Source organism: Myotis lucifugus, unplaced genomic scaffold (assembly GCF_000147115.1).
Source record: "Myotis lucifugus unplaced genomic scaffold, Myoluc2.0 scaffold_173, whole genome shotgun sequence".
NCBI classification, from domain to species: Eukaryota; Metazoa; Chordata; class Mammalia; order Chiroptera; family Vespertilionidae; genus Myotis; species Myotis lucifugus.
The window spans coordinates 657,776-667,286 of NW_005871221.1; the positions used below are offsets into that span (position 1 = coordinate 657,776).

Genomic DNA, 9,511 nt, shown 5'->3' on the forward strand with positions numbered 1-9,511 from the left:
CTGGGTTTTTATAGTGACAGCCCTGCGCTATAATTTCTGAGAAAACCTCTACATAAAGCTCCATAAACTCAACCATTCCTGTAATGTATCGCCTTATCTAGCACACAATCATTTCAAACACAACTTTTCATGTTAGTATAATTTGTTCAAAAATGGTAATAAATACATCCATGAAGCCAGAGAAATCATTGCACAATCTATTGCAACTTGTTCTTACCAGTACTGACAGTTAATCCTAGACCCAAGATCCAATGTAAAAGAAAAATAAAATATTCCAATATTACTTGATTTAATTAAAGATATTCATTATACGCATACCTGTTAATGGACCAACACTCCCAATCAACATTATAAATAATCTGGGCCAACTGCAAAATAATGTCTGTGAACAATTATCACAAAACTAAACCATGGATGGCTGTCAGTTGGTGGCAGAGTTCTTGCTTTCATAATAAATATAAAATCAATTTCCTGTTCTAGTTCCTATTCCAAGTTGAAAATGATATATCTGACTATGAATTCCAACTACCTTCGTCCTTAGGTCTGGGGTTTTTTTGTTGTTGTTTGTTTTGTTTTTTAAGAAGGGAGAGGAGAAAAGAAAGAAACTTATGAGACCATCTAAGTCAATTCTTTCTCATTGAGGCACTTGAATAGTAAGTTTTCTAAATAATATATATATATATATATATATATATACTTAATGCAGTTATTTCCCCCCATCAAATGTCACTCACGTATTTCAGGAGACACTCCCACTAAGTCCTCTATAAATTCCTATTTACAAGGCTTTTTAATACATCTGAAAGCCTGTAGAAACCTTTTTGTTTAAAAAATAATAATATGCAATTTCAAAAGCTTTTTGTTCCCATTTCAATCAAAAATAACTTCATATGGCTTAAATGAAATTTTACAAGTAATCAGAGACTAATGAGGATTCAGTGATTTAACTAGTTCAGGGAGTCTGAGAAAGAAATGAGAATTTAAAGTAACCAAGTATTTAATTTAGAAGAGCAGCTAATGTGTAGATACACTAAGACCTCCTCAATGAGAAATGTAATCAGGACTTTTGTGTCAGGAGACACTCTCATACCCCTTTCTGTGTGCATATTCCTAACTTCCATTACCAGGCACCACACATGCACAGGGAGGAGGTGCCTGCCTTGGTAGCCTGTATGCATGGCAGCTGTGGTAACTAAATAATCCATATGGCTCTGAAGAGAAGTTATGGTTTATTGGGTCTAGAGTCACAGCTACAGTGGTGGAATTCAGATACTAGAACCATGCCTCAAGATGAAGGCTTTATCCAAACTCACTCCTATCTAACCATATCAGATTGTAGTTAGGCCAAGTTTTGCAGTTCTACCTCTATTGATGGTTTACACTGGAAGAAGTTCCATGTTTAAGGAAACCTTAATTGTTTTCCACAGGCATGGAGAAGTTCTGTTCTCTTCCCCATCCATCACTCCTATCCCAGTATTCATTCATACATATCTCCACAAAATATAGAAAATCACATAGTTGATTTAATAGAGAAAATCAAAGGCATTGGCTTAAACCACAAAAATCTTCAAAATCAGAATCAAGTATTAAGATTGTCTTCAACATGAAAATTAAATTATATGGTAATCTTACACAACAGACATATGCTGAAATGTAAATTCCACAGGTTGTGCAAAGGGCAAAGTTTAATTCTAATTGTTTCAGTTTTTAGGTATTGAAGTCCGAATCTTAATGCTCATTTAATATAGTTTCCTGAGGCCCAATTTAACAACTTCTTCCTTCATTCCCTAGTGAATAATATATTCTTATAAAGTTCAGTTTAGTGAAGACACTGGTGCACAAGCACACAAGCAAATTTACACTTCTGGAAAGAAGTGAACAGTTTACTAGCCACGTTGCTGAAATTAGGCGTCAGGGAAAAAAAGACTAGATGACACAAAATTCTTAGTATACTTTCCATACAGAGAGAGGACAATGAAAACTTAATATTACTATCTCCAATTAGGTCAATTAACATTCAGAAAAATTCTATAACCTTACGTTTAAATAATCATAGGAAAGGGGGAAAAAAAACCTACCAATGTTCTGGAAGCTTCTCTAGACCTTTCAATCAATTTTATTTATATGCAAAACCAAGAAAAAATTAAAGAAATAAAAAATAAAAAACAAAACAAAAAAAACCCACAAAGCTCCTCCTGATGCTAAAGCTCTCAATTTACTGACAGGCAAATGGCTTCATGCTGCCACTTAATCTCATTTCTTGCATAATGCCCTCTAATTAGCATATCAAAGTGAATTAATACTTCTAGGGCATTAGCAATGGGGAAATCTGCTCCAGGCTCACAATAGCAGTTAAGAGAGAGCCAAGAAATCCTCAAAAACACCACAAACCACTTTGCATTGCAAAACTGTTCAATTTATTTATCCTCTCTCTCTAAACACTTCTACCGCACACTGTTTTACTACTGTTCACCAAACAAAATGATAATTGCCAAAGTTACCAGCATCTGTAATGCCTGTTTAGAATCTTAATTTAGATTATGTTGCAGATAGTTTCTATATGCAACCATTTGTTCTATTATAAATGTTAATATTGAGAGTGGAAATGTTGACATTCTCAATTAGTTAATTTGAATTTGAAATAAAATTTTATGAGATTTTAAAATTTATGAATTTTTTAATGTAAAAAGCCACCTGCTGGACTCTGATGCCTAAGAAATATGCTTTGAAAACTGATGGATCACATAAAGCAAAACAAAACAAAAAAAAATCATTTAGTCATAACATCTGTTGAGTCTCCCAAATAGTTTAAACATTGTGAGGAATCATCAGCATTAAAAGGATTACAATATATGTATACCAATTCCTCCATTAATATGATTACACAAAAAAAGGTTATTGTTCAAAACAGCTTAACATTTTAAAAACACTTAATTTGAAGAAAACAAATACAAATAATTTTTAACAATTATTTTTATCCATAATTACTTTTAATTGTTTTCCATCCTCATCAGTTACTATCCTATAGATATAGTCAGTATAAAAAAAATGCTATACCAATTCAATTTAACACATTCTGTCACACCACTTTTTTTACTAGACACATACTCAAATTTAGTACCAAAGCAAACTACTGTTACCATCTAAAACTACAAACATATTGTATTTATGGAATATGTCCATAAAAAAATAATAAAGAAGAGATTCTGGTTACTATTCTACCTACAAAGGGGATAATTAGAATCAAGTGTTAAAGATTAATTTATTTTCAGATATGTTCCATGTCTGAAGTCATAAAAAGGCTTATTTTTTCAGTGGCTCACTCAAGCATTGCTTATAATTTATTTGTTATATATAACACTACCATCTAGCTATAATAGCACTTTAACTTCTATAACTTTGTAAAAAATCTGATAGCCAGGTTTGAAAAACTTTGACCAATTTACTACATAGTGATATAAATTATTTATTCTGTTCATACTTAAAGACTCAAATGGCCTACTGAAGTAGAGCAAATGCTTGAAAAGGTCAACATGGGAGGGGGGTGTGCAAGCTTTGTTAGTACGTTACTACCTAAATCATGCTGATCACACTGATAAATGGCTAAAACACAAGCCTGCTGAGAAAACAAATAAAACATTATTCTCATAGTGTCAATAGAAATAATAAATATCTGAAGATGTTCACATGTACACAAATAGAGAAAAAATTGTCTAAAAATCCTTATTTAACTTAATGTGTTGGTGCTGATGTGTTAAGTATTTATTATGAATAGATAGATACCTCAATGGTCTGAGTAAAAAATAAAGTGATGACTGATTTAGGGTGTGGTTCATGAAATGCGGTTTCAATTCTTTATAGCTGTACTTGATATAACTTCATTTTATACAATGCCACCATAAAGAAGCAAAATGTAAGTAATCCAAATTAGACGTTAAACTTAAATCTGTTTTGAAGCAGCCTTTTACGAAAGTAACAAAATTAAATCCAAAAGTACAAAGTGAAATTAATTAAAAGGTAAAGGATCGTAGTATGAAAGAGGTACATATAGATGTATTTTATGAAAGCTGATAAACCAGTGTGCTCTTTGGAGCAAGTCAGGGCTTCCTTTGCTACTGTAATGTACTTCTGATTTGGAATAAAATTATGTAAATTTATATAATAACATAGTAAAATCTACACAAATCTGTAATAAAATGAAGTTCACTAAAACTGAGGCATGAAAGAATTACTTGAGGGTCCACTGTATTATTGGGGGGAAAAGGTTGAAAAACAACCCTATATTTTTAAGATGCTACTTACTTTACACTTTAGATCATGACATTGTAAACTAGGATGGTAGTGGGGTTTTCTCTAGGTTTTCTACATATACTCTTATGAGGCTGGGAGAGGCAGAATAAAGAAAGTTAGAAAAACATCTTTTGCATCCTCCCTCAAAACCTCCTTAAATAGCTTTAGTAATTTATACAAATTTACAAAAAACAATTAAGAAAATATTCTGAAATTGCTCTAAGAAAAAATTTGTGATAATGCAATATGTGATATTTCCAAGATACACTATGTATTTTTTCCTGCTTAATCATTTAATATATCCAATCTAAACAAGCCATGTGTAAAACTGAAAGGAAATTTAAAACATTAACAGTCCACTAAAATTTGCTTCAAAATAATTGTGAAAGGGTGGGAGTTACAGAGAAAACAAGATTAGCCAAGTGTTCCTGCTGGTGGTAGGTGATGAGTTCATGGGGATTCAAGTTTCTCTTCTATCTACCTGTTTTGTTTGAAGCTATCCATAATAGTCATTAAAACGCAAAATTAATCATGTATGGAAGAGTGCATTTGTTTTTAAAGCTTTGGGAAAATAATGATAATTATGTTGGAAATATTGCAAGAGCAACTGAAAAGAATGTATATGACATATACAATAACATTTAGACTTACACATAACAATTTTCACCTTTCCTGTTAAATTTTCACTTGATGGAATACTTGGTTTTTAAACATTGGGATTTAAAGAATTACATCGCACTGTACAAAAAAAATAAACATTTTAATATTGAAGCATAAATAAAAGAAAACAGACCAGAAAAAGAAGACTTCAATGAGTCACTAAACCTTTAGGGACAGAATTAAATAGAGAGGTGTTGACTGAGAACAGGGCCCTGTCCCTCTGAAAGCTAGTCACACTTATAGGAGTAAAGATAAAAGGTTTAATCATATAAATCATAATCTACATGCATATAAAAACTCACAAGCTACATCCTTGATACAGTTTGGATATCTAAAATTCTTATCTTTCTATGAAGGGTTCCTTTCAAAGCAAAGCATTTTTAATAGTCATTTTCTTCTCCTTAAACATAAAAAATACTTCAACCAGCCCAACCAGCCAAGCAGGCCTTTCTCTTCCCCTGCGGACACCTCCTGCAGTAGAGAAGTTCATTAAGTTTTATGATCTTCCCAAGTCAGTCCTGCTTATAAGCCTCACAAAGGCCACAAATCTGGCAAACCATCATGTATGCCATTAGACATTACTAGTAAATGAACGCTATTTAGGGTTTGTGGTGGCAATAAATCAGAGTTTGGTTGGCAGCTATCAACATGGAGTATTTTAACCTACCATTTAAAAAAAGGAAAAGGTTGTGTTGATTTTTTTTAAAATATACAACATTTTTTTCACAATGATTGAGATTATATACTAAAATATTGGATTTTCATTAAAAAATTTTAGATACATTTTTTTTCCCCTCAAAAAGAGCCATTTCCTTCACTTGAAATGTCACAATTAAGGGCACTGGAAAGAAGGGAGATTTGTGAGGATGTTTTCACAAAGGAAAGTACGTTAACAATCAAGATGAAGGTGACCAAAAGATGTGAGGGAATGTACCAAAAAAAAGTATGTAGATGAGGAGACCTCATAGCATCAGGGATGTTTAATAAGAGATAGATGATAAAATATGGCTAAAAAAAAACCCAAAAGACAAATCTTAACATATTTATCTCACTGGTTGCTTAGTTTAAAATGCGCAAACATCTTGATTATAAAGCCTGTTACTTTTCAGTTGCTTTCAAAATGCATAAATACCGTAATTTAACAATGACAGACTTTTCTTCCCAAAAATAACTGTATGATGAATTTGACCAAAAAAAATACATTTTCAAGAAAAAGCAAGCATCTCATAATAAAAGTATACTTTCCCTACCTCTGCACAAGAAAATAATATAATTGTGGTAGATTACCCATTTATCTGTCAGAAGGAAAAAATACCTTTCCATATTTAGTAGGAGGGAAAAAAGATGTTTTCCAAACTAAATTCCTCATGTGCATCAGAACTGGCAATGTTCACTGTTTGATCAGAAATCTAAAAATCTACTGGCAAACCTACAAATACATGGAATTTTTTTTTAGTGATTGTCTTATTTTCTAAGAAGCACAACTGAAATGACATTATTATCCATTGAAGTGATGGTTTTCTCTCCCCACTCCCCGATAGTCAACCCCCTTTACCACCCCCTCCCACCCGCCTCGAGCCCCATTATACAGAATAGAGTCATCACATAATCTTCCCAGTTTCTATTACAAATAACTAGGTAAACTTTCTCTAGATTACAGAAAATTAATGTCTGGCTACTATATTATTAGATTACATAAAATGATCTAAAGAAAAAAACATTATACAGTCTATTCTACAATGCTTATAAGTTCATGATGTTTCCAAACCATGACTATGGGAACCGATTCAGGGGGTGGGGGAGGCTGAAATTTGCTGCCTTGCTTTCTTTGCTTTGGTGAGGCTCATGTCTACACAGCTGTTTTATTTCAAATCAAGGCTTCTGAGTCCAGCTTCCCTGTTTCCTTCTAAGACTAGTTTTGGAGGGTGAGGTGGAGCTATGAGTAGTAGGGGAGAAATGAGGGGAGAGAAAGAGCTTCACCCCCATCAATCATTCGGTACTTAAATCCCATCCCTCTCGAGCTTAGAGAGGCTGGCAGGAAGATGCCTGTAACCAGACAGCCGTCTTTACTCTGTCGGCTGTTAGCTTTTTACAAAAGAGATAACATACAAACTTGGATCCACTGGCCAAAGCACAAAAAGAGGATCTAATTTACCATTTATCACTGAAAGTCTCAGGAACAATTTTCAAACACAAAAATTTCCTTTGTCAGCTACCTCTTGCTTTTTAAATAGCAAGAGCCCTACACCAAAGCTCTTTCTGCCAGACTCTAAAAAGACTTGTTTCTTTTTCGCAACTCACCTTTGACATGAGGTTGACTATACTTTCCTTTCAGAATGGTGTAACTAAGTCTTGTGCAAATAAGCAACTAGAGGACTTATGCTTCCTAATTGAATTGTGCCTGCTGCTAAATGTCTAAACAAGAAAAGCAGTTTGCTGGGTATGGTTCTCAAGGTGGCTAGGCCAAAACTTTAAAAAGGAAAAAGAAAAGAAATTATAAGAGGATGAGGGGAAAATATCAATCCCCTCACCCCAGTAATATAATGCCGTATAAAGTGGAATCAATCTTAATATTCACAACATAGTCAATACCCCAGTGCTTAGCTGTCAGCAGAAACTGAAGTGGAGCCCTGATAGCAAGAAAATCCTTGGACATTAAGCAACATAATTTGCTGAGAATTATATACTTTTAGGCTTCTAAACTAAGAAGCCTTAAGATTTCATACTTAATGTTTTATTTTATAGTCAGATAAAAATTATCTACCATTTCAAATCACAATGCTTTCTAAAGATAGCTAAAAATCAACACAGGGTAAAAGTTAGTAATTTAACATGTCTGTGGTTTACAAAATGAAAAATATATCTTTAATAGAATCACTCAACATTAGGAAACCATGAATACTAAGTGAATGAAAGGCAGAAAAAACTACTCGTTAAGGCTGTCAATATTTGCTATTAATTATGGTTTTAGCATATATTTTAATAGACAGCAATAACCCATCATCCTTTCTTGACTACTTTTAGGATCAGAATAGCATTGCAGAGTGAAAATCTGTTTAAAAAGAGGGCAACTAACAATTATATGCAGTGTGCTATTACTTGTACACTCAATTTAAACGCAATCACACTTAACCTTTTAAATAGTATCACTTGAATATTGTTACATTCTGGACTTTAACTTTCTCTTCTTTGCCTAAACATAAAAAAAAATGGCAACTTTATAATATGGTATAGCCAACACACACCAAAAATATAAATAAAAATAAATAAACAGTAAAGCTTGTTTAATGCACTTGTTTGCCATAAACAGGGCAGCTAATACCAAATACTAACTACAACATCTAGATTAAATCTATAATTTCACTTGAGTTATAACTGTCACCTCAAGACTAAAACATCTTCAATTTTAAAAAGTCTTAAGAAAAAAAACTAAATTGAAATGAATTGCCAGAAATTTACCTAATAGGCACTTGTAGTTTTCATTCCAGCACTTCTGCCAAAACTGTCTCCTCATATCATCCCTGACTTGAACACCTCAAAAATGGTTTAACCTGCATCTGTGACCTTTTCTCTATTTTGCAAAAGATATTAAGCAAATGTACAAAATGACTTCAAGCATAAAACAGACTAGAAATATGAGGAGGTGCAATACACTGCGTGTGCTTAAACGCATCATTAGCCTTCCTCGCTTCTTAAGAGTAGTCTCCCCAACTCGAACACTCCTCCCCACCGGCCCCTGAAGTCTGCTCCACGGCATCTACCCTCTGTCCGAGGGGCTGCCGCTCAAGGCTGTCCAAGTAAAACAAAGTTCGGGCGCCGCTTCTCCCCGGGACGCGGTCCCCGGCATCCAGGCTCCCGAGGCTCCTTTTAAAAACTGACAGACCAGGCACCGGGAGCGGGAGAGGGCGGCAGGCGCTCCGGGCCCCCTCCCTGCCGGCCGCCCGGGCCCGGCGACCCGGCCCCGTCCACATCTACACTTCATTGTACACCGGGAACAGCGCGGAGAAATCGACTCCAGATTTATGGCAGTTTTTTTTTTCTCAAGATCGGGAGGTGGGAAGGAGAGAATGATCAAAGATGGCGGTGCCCAAAAGCAGCAGCTCTCCACTGGAGAGTCGCAGGAGTCGCTCCGAGACCCCGCCTCGGGGGTCCCCGGGCCCCGTGCGGGGCGCAGCGTCTTACCTGTTTTCTCTTTGATCTCGCACAGGACGCTGAAGAGCGCGGGTTTCATTCTGTGACAGTTCAGGGCATGTTTCCTAAAGAGCAAAGAGCAAAACACAAAGGTATTAGCATCACCTATGGAATAATATGGCGCCTCCAAGTTAGACCCAAGACTTAAATCCCGGCTCCCCGCTCTGCCAAGCTCCGGTGAACCCTGGCAAGTCCGCAGAAACTCCGGCGGACGGGGGAGCGGCAGCCGGCGAGCCCGGCGGCTGCACGCTCCTGCCCGCACTGGGCGCGACCCGTTCCGCCCGGCGCGCAGCAGCCTTGGCGACGCAGGGCGCGAACCCGCACGGGGAGCCGCGACACCGGGGCGGGCGGCGACCGGCGGAGGGGACGG

The 9,511-nt window shown here is 35.8% G+C and overlaps 1 protein-coding gene across 3 annotated transcripts in view; it reads right to left on the reverse strand.

Moving 5' to 3' along the window:
• PBX3 (PBX homeobox 3) overlaps positions 1–9,328 on the reverse strand; it is a 187,232-nt gene extending 177,904 nt beyond the window's left edge. Inside the window, exon 1 of one of the 3 annotated variants that reach the window (XR_002831087.1) lies at positions 9,133–9,302. Coding sequence is in view for 2 of the 3 variants with exons in the window: in XM_006096231.3 (XP_006096293.1) it covers positions 9,133–9,181 (49 nt within the window). In the remaining variant the exon portion in view is untranslated. Of the gene's footprint in view, positions 1–9,132 lie in introns of all 3 variants that reach the window. The other 2 variants (XM_006096231.3, XM_023760142.1) reach the window with 2 other exon arrangements.
• Between the last annotated feature and the right edge of the window lie 183 nt (positions 9,329–9,511).